Consider the following 25,013-nt stretch of genomic DNA (forward strand, 5'->3'; position numbering starts at 1 on the left):
AAATTAATAAACATCGCGCTTTTTTTTATACTTGTCCAAAAAAAATTAGTCATTTTTCCGCTTATTTAGCGCGGAAATGCATGACGTGCATGTAAGAGTTTTCGGCTGATTTTCGGCGAAATTTCAATTTTCAAAGGTAAAAACCCTTAGGCCCTTCTAAGGGGGTTGTTATCTTAGCCTGGAGTCAAAATTCCGAAGTATTACCGCCTGAAGTTTTCACAAAATTGTTAGCTTTTTAATAATTAAAGTTTTTTTTATTTTATTGTAATTGCTTGTTTAGGAGCGGGATAACGAATAATCAAAACCAGCCTCCATGTTCTAAATTCCACCGTTCCGCAATCGTCGATAACATAAACTTCTTTAACTTAAAGCGTACAGACAGTTTTAGTAAAAAATACTACGTTTAGTATTTTAGAAGATGTGTATCAAGCTAAGCGTTTATGTAATTCCAAGACTTGGTTACTCTAAAAAGCAGCAATTTCATATTTATTTATAAAATAGTAATAATTTAGCTATGTATTGTGCGATTGTTTTAACGAAATATACCGCTTTGTTTTTAAAGTGCTAAATCATTCGATAACTAATATGATATTTATGGATATGAATTCACGACAACAACTCAAAATAGAGTTCAAGTGTTGACAGTAAATATGTATACACAAAACTGTGAAACAGCTTAACCACGATGGTTCAATTGAAGAGTAAGAGGATTTCAATAGCCATGAAAAATAATTTAGTGCCAATTTTAGCAATGATTGCGACTTAGCTATTAGGCTCTACTTCTTATGATTCGCGTGTTTAAAACTTTTATATTAGTGCAATAGTGTTCGTACGGTTTGGTTGTATGTGCACATGTATGTACAATCTTATGTCAAATTTACAGGACCTCTGCCAGAATCTAAGCGTTAATGTAACACAATGATCTGAAGAACACTTTCCTTTTGAACGGAGGGCCACAATTCATATACATATCTAGCCAACAATGCTATCAACGACAATGTCCTGCAGTCCGCCACCAGCACAATTGCTTTTAAACGCCGATGCTTCAACAAGTGCAACTCAATCTGGATCTGGGAATGGGGTGGCAGGCGCCAGCAGGAGCTCTCCAAAGGCCATGAAAAATGAACCCTATTCCGCACTGTCTCCGGGTAAGCCTTTGGCTTTTTGTTTTCTTTGGAATACGAAGACATTTATACATTGTATTTTTCACCTTTTTTTCAGACCAAATAAAGCTAAATAATCCTGAAGAAGGTTCAGAGATAAACGGCCTTTCGAGTAATGACAAATGCATGGTCGGATCAGCCGGAGGCAGTGGAACCGGCGGTGCAGCCGATGGACAGCCATCACAGACGTCTTCCTTGGGGGCTGCTGTTTGTACCCCAATGCTAAGGCAGAACTCTTCAAGCAGCATTAATTCGGGCCTGGTCGCCTCCCCAAACAACACCAGTGAACACTCCAATGGCAGTAATGTGTCCGCTGCGGTTGGACTTACGCAAATGGTCGATAGTGACGAGCAGGCGAAAAAAAAGGCGTCGAGTGCAAAGGATGAGGATGTTGGTAAGCATGTGTTACAATCAGCGTTGCCAGTTTAGCTTGTTTATAAGCTAGATGTTTAATAAAATAAGCTAGAATAAGCTAAAATTATATTATACACTTTGAAACTGGAAAATTTTAGCTTATTCTAGCTTATTTTATTAAAAATCTAGCTTATAAACAAGCTAAACTGGCAACGCAGGTTACAATTAGAGCTCACGTGAAACAGTTTTTCTTTCTTTATACATTATTAAATAAAGCTTAGGCAAAAAACACGTTTTAAATTTATTTAGCGTTTTGCTTGAACACAGAAGTTAAGTAAAATATCCCTTCTTTCACCCCAGATAAAGGTTCTAATAAAGCAAAAGGCTTAGCTCCCGTTACTGGATGCGGAACAGGGTCCTCGTCCGGATTGTCCATTGGCATTGCCATTAAGGAAGAGCCCGCCGATGTTCTGAGCAACTTAGTTAATATAAAAAAAGAAGAAAGAGAAAACAACACCCCAAATATGTCCCCCATTGGGTATGGTGCTATTGGAAATGCACAGGACCACTCTGCTACGCCTGGTAAGTCTAGTTTATGCAGCGTTGCCAGTTTAGCTTATTTATAAGCTAGATTTTTAATAAAATAAGCTAGAATAAGCTAAAATTTTCCAGTTTTAAATGCTATTTTGATGTTATGTTATGTTAAATCTGCAGTTATACACTTTGAAACTGGAAAATTTTAGCTTATTCTAGCTTATTTTTATTAAAAATCTAGCTTATAAATAAGCTAAACTGGCAACGCTGAGTTTATGTATAGTTGCGGAACGTTAAGTTTCAAAAGGAGCTTGTCAAAAAAACGTTGAAAAATATTAAAACCTTTTGAATTTGATTGATTGCCACCTTGAGCTATGTTTAATGTACTGCTAAGTGAAAACGTATTCAGAAATCGTAACACTAAATTTCGGGTTTAAGTTTGTTGGTTACAGCAAACCACCAAAGTCGTTATGTGTGTAACAGTGCTGTGTTTTGAGTAAGTGGTCGGTTATTAGTCATTTAAAAAAAAACTAATCGATGTGATTAAAAAATGTTGCCAACAGTGTCTTAGGGATAGGGTGGCTCTGTGGATCGTTAGTAAGGGTGCCAACCCATCACGCTGCCAGCATAGTGTCTTAGGGTTAGGGTGGCTCTGTGGATCGTTAGTAAGGGCGCCAACCCATCACGCTGCCAGCGGATTTTCTTTTGCACTTGCAATCACCGTTATTATCGTTGTTTGTTTTGATGTATGCGAATAATTAGAAAAAAAAAGAAATTGTGTCTGAAACCACGATAAACAAAAAAAATCTAAACATATTTGATTGTTTACTTATTTGCAAGAGACGTAGTATTATGTGAGAGGAGTTTAAGGGCTTGGGACTTTTCCAGTTAGCCGAAAATATAATTTTAACACGTACATTTTTTATATAGTTAACGCTACATGGTGCTCTGTGTTAAATAGGTTTTGAAATTGTTTAAAACTCCGAGCAATTCTAATAGAATGGATACTCTGGGTCACCGCTTAAGAGACTTTTTTGTGGGGATACTCTTTTAGAGGTTATTACAATTTCAATTAGAAGTTTGCAATGCAGTGAGTCCCTTCACCCCATAAAATATGAAATATAAAGAAAATATATTAAATCTATAAAATACTAGCAAACCCCGGCAAACGTTGTTTTGCTACCAGATGACTTTAAAATTTCTGTGCAAAATTTACTCAGTTCTAGACTTATGTAGAAAGCATGAATTGAATGTTCGAATTGACTTCAGGAACACGTTAGAATCTGGATCCGTGTCGATAAGTAAGCCGTTCAATGGTTCAGGTGGTGTTTCAATTTCTGGTAGTTGCACTTTTCCTGACGCGCACCACATCCCAGCTGGCTCATTTTTAAATTTCAGAGCATGACAATGTGGACATTCCTTGGCCATAGCATCAATTACCACTGTTGAGTGAGCATATTACTCAATATCGGGCTCATACTGGAATGCTAGACGCAGTAATGAATTATATATAAATGCTCGATGTACCGGTTGTCGTTGATGGTCATTTGTTCTGCCTCTATTGACTGTGACACGGCGTGGTTGTCGTTGTTCTAACCTTCTGACTTCATTGCGTTCAGCTCGTGTATCTTCTGGCTCTTCTTGATGCAATTGCGCTATTCTTTCGGATCTTCTATTTCGCATGTATCGAGATCTACTTGTATCACGGCTCAAAGTACCCGCTTTGCGTTTTCTTGGCATAGCTCACTGGACAAAACACTCATAAATAGAATTAATGATTTTACTTAATGAAGGATTTTTTCCCCAGTTTAAATTGATTTTAAATGCTATGGTAGCGTGTTTTTGTCAGTGTGATGAGGTAGAAACTCACTTTATATGCGATTTTTGGTATGTCGAACACGATTTAAGAGGATGAAAAATAGACGTTGGGTAATTGTCAGACTTACTCAATACGCTCACAAAATTTCATGAGAATCGGTATAGCCGTTTTGGAGAAGTAAGGTCACAAAAACTGTGACACGAGAATTTTATATATTAGATAAGTATTAGGTATTTTCTTTTTTATCAGCATCGTCATCTAAATCATACTTTTTTCTCGATAAGCCGAAATCACTGGCATATTATATTACAGTTTTATATTACAGTTTTATATTACGGTTTTATATTACAGTTTTATATTACAGTTTTATAAAACTAATGAAGTAGCAGTTTGCTATTTGGGAAATTTTATGGAAAAATCAGACAAATTTACAAATTTGTTTAAAAATTTGTATTTACATAGGTATACTTTGACTAAAATGTGTACCTCTTACATTTTTTTTTTTTTTAGTAAAAATAGAAAGAAACGCAACCGACAACACCGCGGAAAAAAAGGCTTCATCTTTTGGGCTAAGTAATGACGAAATTGCTATGGACGGCGTTGGCTGTAATTCGTTGAACTCTGATATAATCAGTGAATCCTTAAATCACGCTCCTATCTCAAGCATATTAACTCTTGGAATGAATACATCTCATGTGAGTGGAGTAGGACCAGGAACCGGAGTTGTGGCTGGATCTGGAGTAAATAATCTTCTGATGGGCAGTGGCAATGGCAATACTAACTCGGGGAGTGGAAATTGCCTGGATTACATGCAACAGCAAAATCATATATACGTTTTTTCAACTCAACTGGCAAACAAAGGGGCCGAATCTGTTTTAAGCGGACAGTTTCAAACAATTATTGCGTACCACTGCACCCAACCAGCGACTAAGAATTTTCTTGAAGAATTCTTTATGAAAAATCCGGTAAAAATGAATAAGTTGCAACGACATCACTCCTTGGGAATGCCTTGGGCAGGAGGAATGGGAACGGGAGCACCGATTACACCAACTGCTACCAATTCTGTGTCAAAGGCAACACAGCAGCAGCAGCCTCATTCAAAGTCTTTGAACCTCTTGAAGGCCCAATTCAATCAAAACGAAAACAGCAAACGCAACAGCACTTTTGTCGATCCATCCGATTCATTGGTCACTGATAATGAACTTATGTGTTGGGAAAACGCGACAGGAAACAGCGGAGCTGCACGAAATCCGCGAAACAATGTAGATCACATTAATGCTTCAAGCGAATCACAGGCAATCAAGATACTGGAGGCTGCTGGCGTTGATTTGGGGCAGGTGACAAAAGGAAGTGACTCGGGTTTGACCCAAGAAAACAATATTGTTTCGTTGCAAGGAGTTAAGGTGCCAGACGAAAACCTTACACCACAACAGCGTCAGCATCGGGAAGAGCAACTGGCAAAAATTAAGAAAATGAATCAGTTTTTATTCCCTGAAAACGAGAACACAGCAGGAACTAATGTCAGTTCCCAGATACCGAAAGCTGCTGGCGAACTAATCATGGGAAATATAATAAATCCGCAGATGCGACAAATGCACCTGCCCGGAAGTGTAAAAACCGAGCTCTTGACAGGGACAAGTTCAACGCTCTCCGAAGAGGTTATTCTTCCCGGTGATGTGATATCAGATATAGGCCCTGGCATGGGTTGCAGTAATAATCAAAAAAGTAGCCTTCAATGCGGACCTGGAGTCGGAGCTGGAGCTGCAACTGGAAATAGTGGAGGCGGCAATAATGTCAATATGCATTGTTCGACCACAAGTAGTGCAAACGGCAGTATGATAGCTGGTTCAACGGAAATGCTGGCTTCGTTTGGCAATACTAGCTGCAACGTCAATCCCATCGGATCATTACCAGATATGCCTAAAGAACTTTCGGCTCAAGACGGATTACCGCACCCTCACCAAGGAGGAGTAGCTCAAATGGAGTGGTCTAAGATCCAACAGCAGTTCTTTGAAGAGCGCAGCAAGGGAAAACCCAGACAAACCGCAGGAACTGTCGGCCCTGCTCATCAACCTTCTGGACCTTCTGGAACTGGCGTTAACCCCTCAAGTGGCCAAGTCCGCTCTTTGCAGGGCCCGCCACCGCCATACCACTCCACCCAGCGCTCTGCTTCAGTGCCAATAGCCACTCAATCGCCCAATCCATCGAGTCCAAACAACCTGTCCCTTCCCTCACCACGAGCAACTGGCGCAGTCATGGGTTTGCCAACCAATTCGCCCAGCATGGATGGTACAGCCCCACTACCGGGATCAGCGCCGCCCACCATCACTTCGGGCACCCAAGGAAACCCAACTCAACTCTCTTCAAATAAAAACAGTTTCCAGGGGGAGACTCAACCGCCGTCGAATCAAAATCGAAATCGGAACGGCGGATCATCTGGCGTACTCACTCACAATTTAAACAGTAACCCGAGCACCCCGCTGTCCCTTCTTTCTCCAAAGGAGTTGGATACCTTCGGACAGACTTCTGCTGGTAATTATAAATTATTTTTGGGGTTTAAGGTTTATATGTTTTCAATATAATTATATCAGGTTTACTTTAAATTCATATATTTTGGATTTTCCTCTGTTTAAAACAGCACAACACTTAATTTTTTGATACAAAACAGATAAACAATTTATATTTATAAAGAAATAAGATAATTCCATATTCAGGCCCTCATAATCATTTTTTTTATATTATGTTTTTAACTAAACCAAAACAAGGGTCCAAACGTATAATTAAAAATTTTATTCCATTTAAAACAAACTTGAACTATGTTGTAAAAACATAAAAAAGAAAGCAAACTAGCTTCGGCGAACCCAATCTTTGATACGCGTCTTCACATATGTCGGTTGTTCCCATGACAGCTTATATAGATTTTTCGATCTTTCCTGAATTTTAATACAGTTCTAATAATAATATACCTTATAGGTGAAAACATAAAGAGTAGACGACCAAGTCCGCAGGGTCAAAGGTCGCCAGGAAGTGGTTTAATAGAGGCAAATATAGAAGGGAGATTTGCTGCAACCAGTCCGGGTACGATCTTTAATCCTCACCAGCATATGCAAAGCAATGCCTATAAAATAGGCACTTCCAATTTGCAGATGGAGGTAATAATTTAAATAATTTAAATCAAATTAAAAGGTCATTTATAACAATTTCTTTCGCTTTTAGCGTCAGGCTTCGGCTTGTTTTTCCCGGCGTTCCGATAACATACCACTCAATCCCAATAGTGGTAATCGCCAGCCGCCAAACAAGATGGCACAGAACTTCGATCCAATCTCTTCCCTGGCGCAGATGTCACAACAACTGACCAGCTGTGTGTCCAGCATGGGAAGCCCAGCCGGTGCTGGTGGTGGAATGACTATGATCAGTGGTCCAGGACCGTCGGACATTAATGTTGAGCATTCAATGATTTCAGGCTTAGAAGGACCAGGAATGGATGTCATTAATCAAAATAACTGTCATCCAATGAATACCGTTATGAATTCGATGGGTCAGCGAATGCTAAATCCCAAAATGTGTGCTCCAGGCGGCGGCGGTCCAAATGGTCCGTCTAGTTTTAACCCCAATTCTCCCAACAGTGTATTGAGGGAGAGTCCCTTGGGTCCGAATTCAGTTTCTGGTCCCATGCCAACCAACTCTTCAAACTTTCAAGGCGTTGTTCCACCTGGTCCGCGAATGATGGGCCGAGTGCCAGTCAATTTCGGTTCGAATTTCAATCCAAATATACAGGTGAGGGCGAGTACCCCGAATACCATACAGTACATGCCAGTGAGACCGCAGAACGCCGGCAATAACAATAATAACGGAGCTAGCAATGTTCGAATGCCTCCCAGTCTGGAGTTTTTACAGAGATACGCAAATCCTCAGATTGCTGCTGTTAATAACAGCTCCCCGATCTGTCCATCGTCTGGCGGAGACGGTGGTTCCGGAATGCCGGGAATGATGGGAATGAACTCTCCTGGAGAGCAGCACCAAAACAAAATTACCAACAACCCTGTGGTAGGCAATGGCATTAACTTTTTCCAAAACTGCAATCAGTTGGCTATTATGGATGAGGACGGGGGTGTAGCCGGCCATGACGTATCAATGAATATCGGGCAACCGTCCATGATAAGGGGCATGCGCCCGCATGCCATGCGACCACATCCAATGGGTCCCCGTCTGCAAACTTCAGTGAATCGGCAGGTTCAGTTTGCGCATTCGTCGGAGGGTCTGGACTGCGGAGATCCCACTTCGTTTTTTAACAACGCCACCTGCAACAGTTCCGGCTCTGTTATGTTTGCAGCAACACAACAACAGTCCAATCAAGCCAAGCCACAGCACCTGAAGACCATGTCCGGCGGAATGTGCCAAAATCAAACGGGCTTGGGAGTTGGCCCTGCAATAGCACAAGGGCAAGGGCAGGGACAGCCTTTGATGGGGCCCAGCAATACTAATATAATGTCGACTGCCGGAGCTATTGGTCCTTCTAACGGCGTCTCTGGGATCAATTTCGTGGGTCCCTCTTCGAATGATTTAAAGTATGCACAGCAATACCACAGCTTCCAGCAACAACTTTATGCCACCAACACCAGAAGTCAGCAGCAACAGCAGATGCACCAGCAACAGGGCAACATAATAACGATGCCACAAAACCTGTCACCAAATCCGGCGTTCTTTGTGAACAAATGAACATAAGTTCATTGTAAGCAGTGCTGCCGCACTGTAAGCAGTGCTGCCGCCCTCGCCTTTCGTTGATTACTAGTCTCCAAGATAAGAAATCCATCTATAACAAAATATTTGTACTATGCTTATTATTGTAGATGTTTTTGCACAGGAGAAAATAAACATTTTGTAAATTAAGAAACGAAATATTTTATTCAAAACATTTGGACGAGTCATGTAAAAGTTAAATCTAGCGTCCCATTCGCATGGGTCTGTATTTCACCACATATTTAAAAGTCTAAGGTCTTCGCCTTGCGAGTATGTACAAATAATAAAACATTGACATTTTAGTTAATTACAGCTAATTTCTGTTATTAAATAATATGTACCCTGCTCTCTGTGTTAAATGCTATTAAGAAATAATACATATGTAAAACGCTATAAATATATATTACCATCAAATCTATTGTAATCTATGTTAAGAGAACTGTAAATTCTTCCATTAAAACCGATAAAAAATTAAAAACTTTTTGTGTTAAGGGTCAAGACTTTTGACAATAATGGAACAGGCGGATCCTGACACAGCTGGTGCACATTATAGGGATTTCACGATAAATGGACCCCCTTCCTCCCGTGGTGACTTTATCTTAGCTCACTCCTGTGAAATTTCATAACTCTGCCGTTATTACTTTAAACGATAAACCTGATTTTGTGAACTGCAATAATTATTTACAAAACAAATCAAATTAAAAGAAAAACAAGCGTACGGATTAAGCAAGTGTGAAGTGTTAACCTTTTAAGCAATTTCAACTTTTTCTCCGCTGAGTTTTTAATATTGTGAGCTATCTGCACGATCCATCCCAATGAATTTGACGTCGATACAGAAAGCAGTGTGCCAGAACGCCATTCGATGCAAATTTATCACTATAATAAACATTTTCAAAGAAATTTTAAAGCAATGGGTGCCACAAAAGGTGGGCGGTTTTAAAATTTTTTAAAATTCTTTTTCCCTGGTAATAATCACTAAATCTGTATGCTCATTGACTGACAGAAAGGCTGGTGGGTCCTTAAGTGGACCCGGCGAATAAAAAAAAGACATTTGTGGGCGTAAATTGGGAGTGTCATGCTATTTTAATTAACAATTTAATTTAAACACACATTTTAAACTATTTCGGTTAACAATAATAAATTATTAACTCCCATTAAAATAGTTGTGAGAGTCTTAGAGAAGGTGTTATGTTTTCACTCAAAAGTTTGTAAAGCAGTGAAAGAGACACCTCAGACCCCGTTAAGCATATACATATATACATATGTATGTATGTATACATACATATGTATGTAGGTTTTTGATAATCAGCACTGTCCGTTTTCGAATTAAATTTTATGAATATCGTATCACTATATCAAATAGCTGCCATAGGAAAGATACATAAATCTATATAAAATTAATAAAAAACAGAAATTTTAACCTCTTTGAAAAACCTTCATACATTTTGCTCGAAATTTAGCCATTCATTACGATAATAGACATTATGAAATTTTTTCTTTTACAAAACTGCGAATGCATATATGCATTTATTATTAAAGCAGTTGTATTTATTATATGAAGCATGCATCATCAGGTATGAAAATCAGATCTCTAAGTTGAGTTCGCCGGTTGGTTTTATATCGCAAGATCGGAATACTAAAAATACATAAGCTCTGTCGCTACTGTAAAAATATATGAATATATGTATATCAATAGCCCAAATACTTATTGGCTTAACGAGCGTTTTTATACCCTTGCAGAGCAAAGGGTATAATAATTTCAGTCTTTCAGCAAAGGGTATTATAATTTCAGTCAGAAGTAGTAAAGTATATATGTACGTATATTCTTGATCACCATCTAGATCTGAATCGAAATACGTCTGTAGGGGAGGGTGGTCCCATACCTAAAAGGCAAAGGCGATAAAGGTGAGAAAAATCAATTTTTCAGTTTAGTTCAAAAAAGTACTATGTAGAGGGATCAGTTTACTATACATCTAAATGATTAGTAAGTGCGTAGGTGCTTTGAAGCGTTAGATATTCAGGCAAATATAAAACTCTACTTTTTGGTCGTACTCAAAAGTAGTGGTCCGAAACCGATCCCCTATTTCTTAACAGAAAAATTTAATAACATAAAATAGAATTTAATGATTTTGACGTTTATTAAGAAATATATTGAAGGTTCTTTCCAGAAAATAAAAATTAATGTATGAAATAAAGGGCACTGTAGTCAATTGATGAAGTCTGAGTTGTCCTCTTTCTCATAGTAAGTTTTCGCGTTGTTTTTCGAAAGCCGCTCGTTGAAGACTGTCTCTTCGCTTTCTTCTGATGTTTTTGATGTTTCTGTTACTTTTCTTTACTGAATCTTGTTTACTTTTTCATATTTTCCATCAAAAATACGCTATGACATATTAAGCTGCCAATAAATGGGGGTCGGTTTCGGACCATCACCTAGCGGTCGGTTTCGGACCACCACGACCTTTTCTGATTAACTGCTCGGCATTAACTAAAGACGCAAAGAGCGATGTAATTCTAATTATGTGAGTGAAAGCTAGGACTATCAACGATCAGAAAAATTTTCTCTCCGATTTTTATGCGGAGAAAAAAAACTTTGAGCTCAAGTTCAGTAAAGCTCAAAAATAAATGTCACAGGCGTTGAAACAAAACAAACGGAAAAATTGCAGTGAAACAAAATAAGTCAAAGTGGCTATCTATCTCCAAAATGTCTGTGTTATAACAGCTTTTCACTGAAGTTACCGACAATTCGGCTAGCATCGCCATCTCTGAGAAACATGGGGGGGTCGGTATGGTACGACCGGTCGGTATGGGACCACCCTCCCCTACATCTGTCCGTCGGTCCGTTTGTCGGTTTCTACATATGTAAACTAGTCACTACATATGTAAACTACACAACTTAGCTTTACAACTGAGAGACGTAGAATCAGACAGGAGGACAGCCGGACAGACGTTCAGAAGGAAGTATTTCGATTCAGATCGTAATGCTGATCAAGAATATATATACCTTGTGGGGTCCTTTGTGTCTCCTTTACTGCGTTGATCTTCTGTCTGAAATTACACCCTCTGCAAGGGTATAAAAAGCAGAAAAGGAACATAAATGAGCTATAGACACTAACTACTGTGGGCAAAAAGTAAAGTCAATTTGTTTGTGAAATAAAATATCTTGATTTATTCTCCACAATTTGTAAGGTTTTAAATTTTTTTTTTTACATTTTTTTTTTATTTTTTTTTCTGAATGATCAATATGTCGAGAACATTGTGTCAAAATTTTGAGACAATTAAAGTCAAACTAACGGAGTTACAGCGTTTTAAACAACCGTATTTCCACGTATAAAAATACTTTGAATCGATTTTGCCGAAGACGTTATTTTGAAAGTCGGTGAACATCAGAACTCAAAATCTACTGAACCGATCCTTTTCAAATTTTTAACACAAATTCTCAATATAAATACGCAGGCAATCAGGAACAGTTTTTTTTAATTTTTAGTTTATTTCTATTTTTAAAAAATAAATTAACAGTGATTTTTTAAGCTAAAATCGCACTTTTCACTTTCAAGTGCTCCCAAAAATAGACAAAAAATAAATTTAAAAAAACTCTTCCTGATTACCTCGGGAAATTCATTATCTTTACAACGCATATCACGTTTTTTTTAAAGATGATCCGTTAACGCCCTATGATGTTCACCGCAAAACAACTTTTTCTTTGGGCGCTTCGGAAGATTAACCGCCACAGGCTTATTTCTAAATTTACATTCTTTTACTCCACCCGGGAGCTTAGAGCCTCTACAATTTCTTGCAGAGGATTCATTATCAAAGATTTTCGATCGTACCGGTGATAAGCCAGTAGCGACTTATCCTAGCGGTGGGGTTGCCACCTGGCGCCATCTAGGAGTGACGAAAGTTTTATTGTTGGGTCCATAGTAACGTGGACGAGGGGGTGTGCGGGTCCGGGGAGCCGAAATTTGTTACTAATTTTTTTAAGTGAGTGATAGAGCATAGAAGTGGTGGAGATTTGGAAAAAGAGACCGTTTCTTTTTCTCGGGGAGCCTGGGGCTCGACTCGAACCCGGGCCTTCCGGACCGGAGGCCAGCGCTCTACCTGCTGGTAAAAAATATTTTTTAATAATTTTTTTCTAATACTCTTCAAAAGTTGAACAATTAAATGTGATTAAGCTCAAAAAATAAACTTACTCATTTCGCCGCAAAAAAAAAAATCAAACATGGCCCTTTTTTGGCCTTTAAAACCTTACCCCCCCTTAAATAATTCCGACGATTGTTTGTTTAGCACAAATTTCTTCTTCTTAAATATATTATAGTCAATAGTTTTAGATATCACGATTCTGCCAACTCAAAATTGAAAACTCACCTTAAGTAACTCTTGGGCAAGTGCCCATAGTAGTAAATCGCCGAAAAAAGTTTTTTTTTTCAGACATCTATTGTAATAAAACAGGAAACAATTTTTAAAAATATTTAAGAATTTTTAATCATTAAATTAGGATGGATTTTGAATTTACAGTTAGTTTTACATATATAAAATGAGAAAATCTTTGAAATTAATTCTTAAATTTAAAACTTATAATATTTAGTTCTATTATTGACAGTTTTAAACCATTTGCTGCATATTGATGAGAATTGCTTTTCATTGAGAGTACATTTTTGATTGATAGCACCTAAAAAGAGTAAAAAATGTTAATTTAAAAACATGGTAAATAAATTTTTGTAAACGGAGAAAAAATGGTTGTTCTACGAATACATATTTAAATTGATTGAAGACCTCGATTATTTAAAAAAAGTAATTTAAATGCTGTTTGCATGATACCATACTTTTCTTAACTCATTCGATATTTATGGAAAAGGGCACTTTAAAAAAAAAAATAAATAGTTTTTTTTAAATTTTTTTCCTCGTCTTAAAAACTAAACTTTTTGGATGCAAAAAGTTTCTTAAAACAAAAATAATAGTAACTGCAAAAATAATTTTGTCTTTTATTTTTTATAACTTTTTGAAAATGTTTAGAAATACGCATTTAAGCCATATTTTTCTCTTTTCCATAAAATTTTTTTTCGACATTTAAAAAATAAAAGAAAATTTTTTTTTGAAAAATTTGGGGGGGGACGGTGGCCCAGCAGGTAGAGTGCTGGCCTCCGGTCCGGAAGGCCCGGGTTCGAGTCGAGTCCCAGGCTCCCCGAGAAAAAGAAACGGTCTCTTTTCCAAATCTCCACCATTTCTATGCTCTATCGCTCACTTAACGTTAGTAACAAATTTCGGCTCCCCGGACCCGCACACCCTCTCGTCCACGTTACCATGGACCCAACAACAGAACCTATCGTCACTCCTAGATGGCGCCACCGCTGGGACAAGTCGCTACTGGCTTATCACCTGTACGATCGTAAACCAACGGTAAATGAATCCTCTTTAAAACTGTAGAGGCTCTATGCTCCCGGGTGGAGTTAACGAATGTAATATCATACAGCTGCCATAGGAAAGATCGAAAAATCTATATAGAAATAAATTTATAATACATATTGTCTTTTTCATCGGATAAGCATGATTTTTGGAAAATAGATTTTTTTTAACGACTTTTGAATTACGAATTAAATTTTAACTAAATCGGCCGTTGTTTTTTATCATATCGTCTTGATTTCTTCCAGATGGTGATTTTTAACCACTATCGAATTTCGGATTAAATTTTATCAAAATCGGATAACTATTTCACATAGCTGTCATAGGAAAGATCGAAAAATATATATATGTATTAATATTGGAAAAAAAAATTATAAAGTCGTTGCTTTTTATTTCACGAGCCTAATTTTTACAACATCGACTTTGTTAACTACCCTTTAACACAGACAAAAAAAAAACTTTATAAATCGGACAACTATATCATATAGCTGCCATAGGAAAGTTCAAAAAAATCTATATAGAAGTACAGGAAATTAAATGATAACATCGTTGTTTTTCAACAGATAATCATGATTTTTGGAATTTTGACTTTTGTAACGGCTCTTGAATTTTTAATTAAATTTCATAAAAATCGGTCGACTGTGGTATATCATATAGCTGTCATATAAAAGTTGTCGATAATATAGAAAAGTAATAGAATAGAAAATTATTGTCCACGGAACGAGGAACAAAAACAAAGTTATGGCAGAATTTTGTTCAATAAATTTTCCTTAGTCGCAAAAAATTATACTTGTGTGCTTGTGAATTGTAGATTTAGTATAGTCTATATCTTGGAAACTATATCAATAGTCTATATCCGGGAAACCAAAAAGTTAAATAACTGGTAAAAACAATTGCCAGCGAATATCCAACAGCCCAAACCAAATTTATTCCTTGTTTCATGTTTCATTTTATAACGTTTTCCTAAACTCTCCTAAGGCGGCTATATAGAAATGGAATTACATATTTAAAACTTTAGAATTAAAAAAGGAAGTACTTTATGAAAAAAACATGACAATAAGATAAAAAACAACGGTGTAGAAAATGTATCCCTTTTTCCCGACGGACAAACATACACGTATAAAATGGATTAAAATATAGAATAGATTCTTTCTTCATAATTTTAGCTAATTTAATAATTTAATTTACCTCAGTTGCGATCAATAGTTCGAAAAAGTTTGGTCAAAACTCAAAATTTCTGAGAAAGTACTACCAACAAAAAAAGAGATGAATTTGGCAAAGAGCCGCTATTTTTATTGGAAAATTACAATTAATTTTTTTTTATAATACAATACAACTGTTGCAACAAAACAGTTTCAATTTAGATATTTATTTTTATATATTTAAACAGAATTATATATATATATGTATATGTATGTACAGCGACGTTTTGGGTTTGCGTCCCCGCATCTGCACATATTGGTATTAGTGGGGGTGGGAACTCTGGAAGGGAACGAAAACAAAATGGTTGGCCAAGCAATCGTCCGAGCCATCCGCAATACAAATCCACCCTCATTTTGCGGAAGACTTTTGCAATTACAAAAACAACAATAATATAAAGAAAGAATCGACAAATGGGACACTCCTATTGCCGCGAACTTGGCAAAATGGTGTACACACATTTCTGGAAGAGTACAAGTCGGTTAGCCCTTGAAGTGTATATTATTCGGATACAATATTTAAAAGTAGAAGTAAGAGCGGAGGGAAAGGTAAAAAGCTTTGACCTGCCTCTGCATCTTTCCCGTTATTTTTTAAATATAGGCTAAAGTCTCTCCATTGATATGATTGATGTGTGATTAGATTATGACAGATATTTGATAACGCTTACGGAATGTAAGAAAAAATTGTACATATTTTATAAGACATAATTCAAAAATGGAATTGTTTACTAGAACACTCTTCAAACAAAATAAAGACATTTTATTTAAATAATGTAGCTGTAGTTCGGATTAAAAAATTAAATCAATCATGAATTCAAGAGTATAGAATTTTTTCCATGAAAATTGGAGAACTATATCGTAGTTGTATTAGGACAGAAAAATCGATAATAAACGAATAAACAAAAAGAAATTACTTTGGTTTTTTTTTAATATAAACATGAATATTGGAATAAACAGAAATTAAGACTAAACTACTATATCTACCGTAGACGAAGGGGAAAATCGTTGACTCACATTAGCTAAGTAAACAAACTCTTCAAAATAAAAATAAATAAATAAATAAAAATAAAAAAAACGGTACGTAAAGTCGATTTTTGAAGAAACAAATTTGAAGATTAATCTCCTTGCATCTCCGATTGTTGAAGATTGAATTGAGAAATAGGTTATAATCTGACGACAGCACTTTTCATCCGATCTGGCCTTTACAACTTACATATTAGCAGCAAAACCCACAAAAATTTATATAATATAATATATTATATTTATATAGATAGAATGACATGTTATGCACAAAACTTTCAAGTGTCGAGTTCCCATTAGCTGGTGTTTACTTTAAAGTTGTTGAGTTAGTTCCAGCGGATGGTTTCAAAATCATTATGCTGAGATTAAATATTAAGAGTATCACTTTGTGTCTTTTTTAAATATGTTTCGGAGCAACAAAAGCCTTATCCCCTGCCACACACTTTCGCACACCAACGATATTCGTTCTAAATCTTCCACTGTATTTCCACAATTGTAAAGTCAGTTACTTTAGTTATAGACTTGCACATCTGTATCCTTTGCTCCTAGTAGCAGTAGCTTCCTTTAAATCCAACTGCGGCGCTTCGAAGCAAAACATGAAATGAGGCAAGGAAAGGCCAAACAGCTTGCTCATACGTTCCATATTCACATGTGAGAGAGAACGTGTGGTAAGTTGGAGTTGCGCTGCAGAACATTTATAAAGGTCTCGATTTGTTGCATATACGAGGCGGACTCCGAACACTCCGCGTTTGTAAGACAAAGCTGAACCAGTCTGACCAGTTTATAGCGGTCCTGATTCCTGATTCAAATTGCCGAAGGTCGGACGTTTATGCAAATTGTAACCAACTGACCCAACCCCAACCCCAACTCACATGGCCATCTGGTCCTGCGTCCTGCCTTGCCCATCCCAACCCTAACGGACGGGTTTTGTTCACTACAAGTGTCCGTAAATTCTCGACCGGATTGATTTGGCTTAGCGTGAGAAAACCAGTTTTCGTGATGTGTTCCGTCCCCTTGGTCGGTCAGACCATCAAGTGTCCGCTGTTGAACGTCCAGAAGGAGGACTGGAACCAGGTTGAAGGGAGACCCAAGCGCAGCTGCAATCCGATGTTCCTCATGAGTGCTTCGCCAGCAGATACAAGGGGGGTTGGTGATTCGAGTTTAAGATCTGGCAATTTGCATATGATCAACGATACGATCCCAACAAATATACGAAGCAATCCTTGCCTCATATTAACTTACAATAGTCCGAAAGCTTTTGAAGATGACATTGGGATCGAGCAATGATTATAGAACACATGGAAAGTCACTTGTTATCGAGTTACTCCTTGTTGGTCAAGGGAGAAAAAGATTGGCTCCCCCCCACGATGCCATGAGTAAAATATGCGTGACTGTACCCAGGACATCATTAGAGAAGACTTCTTTCGGTCCTTGCTCCATTATGCTCTTGCTTCGCCATTGAATTCATTCCACTGCCATCCTCCCACTCTCACTCCTTCTTCTCCTTCTTCCTTCCATGGCTGAAAAGCATCCACGATTTCCCTTGCGCAAGTTGATGATTTAAAAATTTAATGCCTCGCGGCTATTAATGAAAGAAAATGCTCGCGTAATAAAACAAAACGGAATTGTGGGCCACGGCTCTGTGGGGGTGGATGTGCCCTGGAAAAGGGGGTTGGGTGGCTCGGATTGCCTAACTGGACCGAACGGCTGAAAGTGGGACGCAGGAAAAGCTCCGGTGGCGGAGGCGAGAAAAATCAAAAGAAAAGAAAAGAAAAGAAATAAATATGGCGCGTGTTGAGCTAAATAAGAAATTTTAAATTCAAATATTGATGATGACGGCATGGACGGCATAGCTCAGCGCTGTCGTAGGGCTGTAATGCGATGGAAACCGATTTTCTTAGTCGACGGGAGTGCTGGTCGTCTCGTTGGGGCGTTTTTGCTACAAAAGATTTCTGACGGATACGGATGGTGGAGTGGCGTGGCAAAATAATGGTACCGGGTTCGCGAAATTTGCATTCCCAGCTTCGAATGGTGGTGCTTTCCATATTACCTTACAAATTTATATGCCCTTACAGAGGGTATTTTAGTTATACTAAATATAAGTTGGAACAGATATCGAAAAATGTTGGGAAAAATATTATGGCAAATCGAAAAATTACTGAAACAAAAATCAAAAGCTTGCAACGCATTGACATAAGAAAGATCGAAAAATATATAGATAGAAATAATGGAAACAAAAATTATAACGTCGTTGATTTTCAAAATTTAGAGCTTTTTAATAACCTTTGAATCGAGAAGAAAATTTCATTACAATCGGACAACGTTATCATATAGCTGCTATAGTAAAGATCGAAAAATCTATATAGAAATTAAAATGATTAAATTTTATCAAAATCGGACGACTTTATCATATATAGTCGACTCTCGTTAATTCAAACCTGCGATAATTCGAACCTCTCTATAAATCAAAGTTATCACGAGGTCCCTACGAAATCTCTTTATATTTCGAACTAAATCAATGCATTTTCATACACTTGGTAATTCGAACGAAAAAATCATTGATATTTAACAAAACCACGCGTTAATTCGAACTCATCAGCGTCTAACACTCGACAATTCAAAGTTGCAGAGAAAAAAATTTTGCGACAAGTTCAAACTTGCCTTTGTTTTTGTTTTGATTATGTAGTTTTTGACGAACACACTTCTTACGAATTGGTTTGTGTAGTTATTCAGTTACTGTTACTCTTTCGTTGGTATGCATATTAAAAGTTAGTGTTAGCTATGAGCCCTAGAAAGTATAAAGAACCTTTGGCAGAGGTGTCAGTTAAGGAAGCAAGATCCTCATTTGATACCTTACAAAGCTTATGTCTACAAAATGAAAGTGATGAAAAAGAATTTCAGGCACTTTTTCTCTTAAAAAAGTTATTGAGCAGTGTGAGCAGCAGAATTGTGCTTTAAAGCAAGCCAGTATAACAAAGTTCTTTCGAAAATTTCGAACCATTTGATATTTCAAACACTCGATAATTCGAAATATTTCAAGAGTCCCTCGAGTTTCGAATTAACGAGAGTCGACTGTAGCTGTCGTATGAACAATAGTCGAAAATATGGAAAATTATTAGAAAAATCGTCATAGCTTCGATTCTTTTCAGCCTTTATGTACATATTTCGTTCGACATATTTGATGACTGCAAGGGTATATGAGCTTCGGCTTGCCGAAGTTAGCTTCCTTTCTTGTTTGTATATAGCGTTTTCTAATGACTCTCGAATTACGAAGTAAATTTCAAAAAATCGGATTACTAAATCATATAACTGTCATAAAAACAAGCGTAGAAAATATAGAAATTTAATAGAAAAATCGATATAGCTTAGTTTAACCTTTAACCTTTATGTATTTTGTTGACTGCAAGGGTATACAAGCGTCGGCTCGCCCGAGCTAGCTTCCTTTCTTGTTGTTTATAGTTTTAATATTTATATATTTATAAAATTTATATTTAGTTATTTAATATTTCGGCACGAAGTAAATTTCGAGTCAGTAAAGTAACCGGTATAAAAACCATGGAATTGTTTTATCTGATTTGTTTTGTTTTTGGGTTACTTGGTTTTGTTTATGGAACCTTTCCGATTTTGTCTTTTTAAGTTGCAAAGAGATAATTTCATGATAGATAAACATACTTATGTGTTATTATTTATGATTATGAAATAATATGATATTATTTAAGCATTGTGGGATCGGAATTATAATAACAAGTTACCCCTTTTAGGTATACAACAGAACTAGCAACTGAAAAAATAATTCAAGGCAAACGCTATGAAAATTTAAAAACCTAATTGGAGCGAATCTTATTTTGATTGGTTCTCCTCACGGCACTTTTTCCTATTTTCTTAGCGAACAAGAACGCGAAAAATCCTCTCTTTAGATGGTATGGAATGAAAATTACATCTATCGACTGGAAGAAAGACTATCGAAAAAGAAACGATCAACTGATTCGACCGATTGTATACCATTGGGTGCATATTCATCGATTTTGTAATGAATTTCAACCTATGTGAGGGTGAGGGTAATGCTGATCATACATACTTTATGGAGTCGGAGGTATCTCCTTTACTGCGATGCAAAGTTTTGGCTAAAATTATAATTATAAAAACGTGGACAAAATTATTATTCTTATTTTTTTTTTTAGCATTTTCGAACTTCGAATAGCAATGCAAGGATCGTATAGTCTATAAGTTACTGCTACAAAATTATAGGATCGATGTTTTTTTTATCATAAAAGCATATCCAAGAAAAAATGTTTTCCATCGACTCTTGATTTTCGAATTAAATTTCTTAAAAGTCATGGCTTTCACAAAGAAATATAGAGAATTCTTTAAAGATTAAATTTTAACAAACATTTGAAAGATATGGCACACAAATTTGCATAGGATCGAAACGAATTAGACTTTTCGGTGTCAATTTAAATAATTTTAGTAAAAGTTTATATTAACTATCATCAATGACAAAAAACAAATCTAGCTCTGGCTCGCATTTTATTTTTCCTATGGCAGTGACATGATGTCCGATTTTTATGAAATTTTTTCTCTATTCAAGGGTAGGTAAAAAACTCGATTTTAATTCGAATTCAAAAGTAGTTAATGTCAGCTATATAATCTATGTCAGTCTATGTCAGCTATATAAACAACTAGTCCAATTTCTGAGATTTGCTTCTTGTTTTATTAGTTTGATACCGATTTTTCTATCTTTCCTATGACAGCTACGTAATATACTCAATAAAATTTAATTCAAAATTAAAGAATGCTGAGAAAAGTATAAAGATACATAAAAGTTTTGAATTGAAAAAAAAATTCAAAGTTTTTCTAGGCCTCGAACTATTTTAAGTAAAAGCGAATATAAAAATGTTTAAGTTTTATTAACTGAGTCAGGGCATCTTGTACTTACTAAAAATATTGATTCATACACAATTTTTCAATATAGTTGTAACTTAGCAGCACCACGATTTCCACTTCCCGCTTTACTGGAAAACTGGAAAATTGGACTCGTGTTGATTTGAGGGGAAACAGATTTTCGAAAGAGAGAAAAATATTAACTTAAGAGAGAAAAACCCTTCATGAAAGTCTAAGGCAGACAAAGTTGGGTGGCGAAGTGTGTAACGTTGGACAGAGTTTCTAGGAGAAACGAGTTTGACTCATTTTGAAATTAAAATTTGAGTATAACACAATTTTTTTGTTAGGGTTTTTGCATATTTCTCTTTATCTTAATTCTTAATTCTTAACCATTTACGTGTGCGATTCACCGGAGTTTCCACGGAACGAACAACGAGTGTTTCTCTTACGAACAACCTCGTCCTGTTAACAATTAGTCTCAGCACCACCTAGCGTTCAGCAGATGCATTACCGTCTGAGTTAGCGAATTAGCCGCTAGATGGTGCGCAAGTAAATTACTTGAAAAACTTTATAACAGAGCCACCTAGCGGCAAAAAAAGCTAAGCAAGCCGAAGCTGATATCAAGGCGAGGCGTCTCCTTCACTGCGTTGCAAACTTCAGGCCTAAATTATAATACCCTTTGCACTGCAAGGGTATACAAATTTTTATCTCAAGACCATGATTTTTCGCGTTCACAAATATTTAGCTTTCGAAAATACATATAGATACTTCAAAGAAAAATCGACTTAGCTTTGATGTTGTTGCCTCTATGCATTTGGTTCGACATATTAAAGCTATCTTGCTGAAACTTTCCCAAAAGTTGTGTAGTTATTGCACGCAGTATATATGTAAGTCGGAACGGGCCGGATCGGCCGACTATATCGGATAGCTCCCATACGAGAGAATGAAATAAAAAACTCTCACTCCGTTGTTTTTAATCAGATCGACTTGATTTCTTCCAAATGTCGTTTTCTAACTACTATTGAATTTCGGATTAAATTTTATCAAAATCGGACGACTCTGTCATAGAGCTGCCAAAATATATATTTAAAAAGGGGAAAAAAATTATAACATCGTTATTTTTAATTTCAAGATTACGATTTTTAAAATATGGAGTTTTTTAATATCCCTTGATTCGAGAAAAAAATTTCATTAAAATCCGACAACGTTATCATACTATATAGCTGACATTGGAAAAATCGAAAAATCTTTATAGAATTTTTTTTTTTTTTTTTTTTATAACATCCTTGTTTTTCATCAGACAAGCACTATTTTAGGAATTTAGAGTTTTCTAATGACTCCTTAATTGCGAATTAAATTTGATCAAAATCGGACAACTATATCATATAGCTGCCATATGAACAATAGTTGAAAATAATGAAAATTTATAGAAAAATCGTCATAGCTTCGATGGTGCCCTGTCGAAGCCAGCTTCCTTTCTTGTTTTTGGAATATCGATATAGCCATCATATTATATTATACAAGCATAATAATTTGGATATTGATTTTTTACTAACGTCTCTTGAATTTCTTATTAAGTTTCATTAAAAAAAGTAAAAATAATTCGTCTTAGCTTCAATCTTTGTTAAGCCGTAATGCATTTTGCTAGAAATTTTTGATGTTTGCTGGCTCACCGAAGCTAGTTTTAGTTCTTGTTTTAAATTAAAACGTATGTTGTTCTTAATGTGTTATTGTTGTTAACAAAAAATACAACTGAAACATAAAACAATTGGAATTTTTTTTATTTTCCAATGTTTTAAAATTTGGGGCCAATTCAAAAAAATTCGAAACTAATAGTGGAAACTTACAGTCTAAAATAATAAATAATGGCCAAGTTGAATGTTTTAGCCTTAGTGGTTTAGGCTTTGCGTTGGGTATTAGACCTCTTTGTTGGCACTTTATATATGTAAAAAAAATTAAAGTTACGAAATTGCATTCTTGGGAAAAATTCAATAGTTCTACTGCTGCGTGTTTTTATTAGATAAGATTTTTGACATGGGAATAATTAAAAGGCGTTGCAGGAGAATGATTATATATATTTCCATTTTACATTTTTTTGGGTTAGAAATCAAATGTTGATTTGTTAAGCATATTTTAATTGTTTCCTGCATTTGTGAATTTTTTATCTGTATTTATGGTTTTTTTCTATGGGTGTGTTTATTTTGTTAACTAAATGGTCACAATGGTTCGGGTAATTGAGAGCGAAATAAAATCATACAAGGCGAAACAGTAGAAAAATCTTATTTATGTAAAATGCGGCCTAATTAAAAACAAAAAATGCAGTTATCTTTACTAAGCCCATTTACCCGAATATAAGCCAGAAAGGAGGCTAGCTTCGACAAGTCGAAGCTTATATACCCTTGCACTCATCAAATATTTCGAACAAAATACATTGAGGATAAACAACATCGAAGCTTTGTAAATTTATCTATTATGTTTATATAATACATTTTCGACCATTGTATATGTGTCAGCTATATGATTTTCGGTTTTTATGAAATTAAATTTGAAATTTAGGAGTCATTAGAGAACTCTGTATTTGATGTTGTTATTTTTATACCCTTGCATAGCAATGGTATTATAATTTATGCCAGAAGTTTGCAACGCAGTGAAGGAGACACCTCAGACCACACAAAGTATATATATTCTTGATCAGCATTACGATCTGAATCGAAATACGGTTTGTTTCACTTGCATAGGACCCCTGGCTAGTTTTATGGCAGTTCGCTCGTAGCGAAGACAAAAAATATTGAAAGCTATTTTAAAGTGATATTTTGATTCAATTGTGATTCTAAAATGCAGTTACATTTTTTCAAATCGTTTCATATCGATAAGACAGTTGTTTAAAACTGTTTTTTTTTCTCTGGCGCAAATTTTTGATTAAATGAAACTAAAATGGGTCCTGGATCGGCACTCCATGATGAAGAAATGGGGAAAATTGTTGCATATTTGTACTCAGGCCTTAATGTGAGCCAAATCGACACGAAAATGAACAGATCACGAAATATGGTACGCCATTTTTTGGCAGATAAAAAAACTATAAGAAACTAGAGGTCCCGTGTCCGCTTCGCTGGTCAACACAGTTTAACATATTTAACATAATAGTTAAGGTTTAACATTTTTCAAATATATGGAAGTATAGAAAGATGGTGATTTAACACTTTTCCAGTTTGACTTTTCCACTTGCACAGCACAATCCAGCCGTTTCTCTTTTAACCTTTTACGCACTGCAATATCGATATATAGTCGCCATTGCAATGGCCAAATCGTCAAGAGGAAAGAAGCTATATTTTTGAGAAAATATTCTGATTGGCTTGAGTGCAAAGAAATTATTATTTTAAAATGCCATCGATTGATGGCAACACAGCCAGAAAATTCTTTAGTAATCCTGAAATATCTGCCGACATAACGGGAATTGATAAGAATTTAATAATTAGCCGCTGAGGCGAGAATTAAAGATATTAAAAAATTTCGATTGCAACATATGATACACGCAAAATTTCACGAGTCGCCTCAAACACAGATTTATTAATTATTTATTATTATTATTTATTTATTATTATTATTTATTTATTATTATTATTTATTTATTATTGCTTTTAAGCTCTGACCCATTTATTAGGGGGAAAAGAAAAATTACTTATATCCAAAAATCACCGCTTCTGGAGACAACCATTTCTTTACTTAATGAAACAATTTAACAATTATGTTTATGATTTTCCAAGTAATCCATTATTTGTACATGATTTTCAAAGCTTTTTTTTATGGTTAGAATTAACCGATTTATTTTAAAAAAGCACAATTTTTTTCTACAATCTATAGCCATTTCGAATTATTTCGATTATTATATAATTTCATAATACCCCTGTC

At 35.9% G+C, this 25,013-nt stretch overlaps 1 protein-coding gene across 2 annotated transcripts; it reads left to right on the forward strand.

Annotated features, from left to right (window-relative positions):
- The first annotated feature begins 419 nt into the window (after positions 1–419).
- LOC108095025 (protein BCL9 homolog) lies at positions 420–9,088 on the forward strand. Of its 2 annotated transcripts, none has more exons than XM_017195892.2 (7): positions 420–500; positions 884–1,148; positions 1,222–1,557; positions 1,878–2,099; positions 4,381–6,402; positions 6,844–7,022; positions 7,087–9,088. In XM_017195892.2, the coding sequence occupies exons 2-7, from the start codon at positions 983–985 to the stop codon at positions 8,587–8,589; spliced, it is 4,428 nt and encodes a 1,475-aa protein (XP_017051381.1). In that variant the 5' UTR covers positions 420–500; positions 884–982; the 3' UTR covers positions 8,590–9,088. The 2 variants fall into 2 exon arrangements, with proteins under 2 accessions (XP_017051381.1, XP_017051380.1); XM_017195891.2 differs by having other exon boundaries at positions 431–701.
- Positions 9,089–25,013: the final 15,925 nt, after the last annotated feature.

Source organism: Drosophila ficusphila, unplaced genomic scaffold (genome assembly GCF_018152265.1).
Source record: "Drosophila ficusphila isolate 14025-0441.05 unplaced genomic scaffold, ASM1815226v1 contig_220, whole genome shotgun sequence".
In the NCBI taxonomy this organism is placed as follows: domain Eukaryota; kingdom Metazoa; phylum Arthropoda; class Insecta; order Diptera; family Drosophilidae; genus Drosophila; species Drosophila ficusphila.

Excerpts from the sequence above, each read along its gene's own strand:
- LOC108095025 (XM_017195892.2), top strand. The coding sequence starts at position 983 with ATGCTATCAACGACAATGTCCTGCAGTCCGCCACCAGCACAATTGCTT. Across the intron at positions 6,403-6,843 it reads CTTCGGACAGACTTCTGCTG|GTGAAAACATAAAGAGTAGA; the intron begins GTAATTATAAAT and ends TATACCTTATAG. Across the intron at positions 7,023-7,086 it reads CTTCCAATTTGCAGATGGAG|CGTCAGGCTTCGGCTTGTTT; the intron begins GTAATAATTTAA and ends TTTCGCTTTTAG.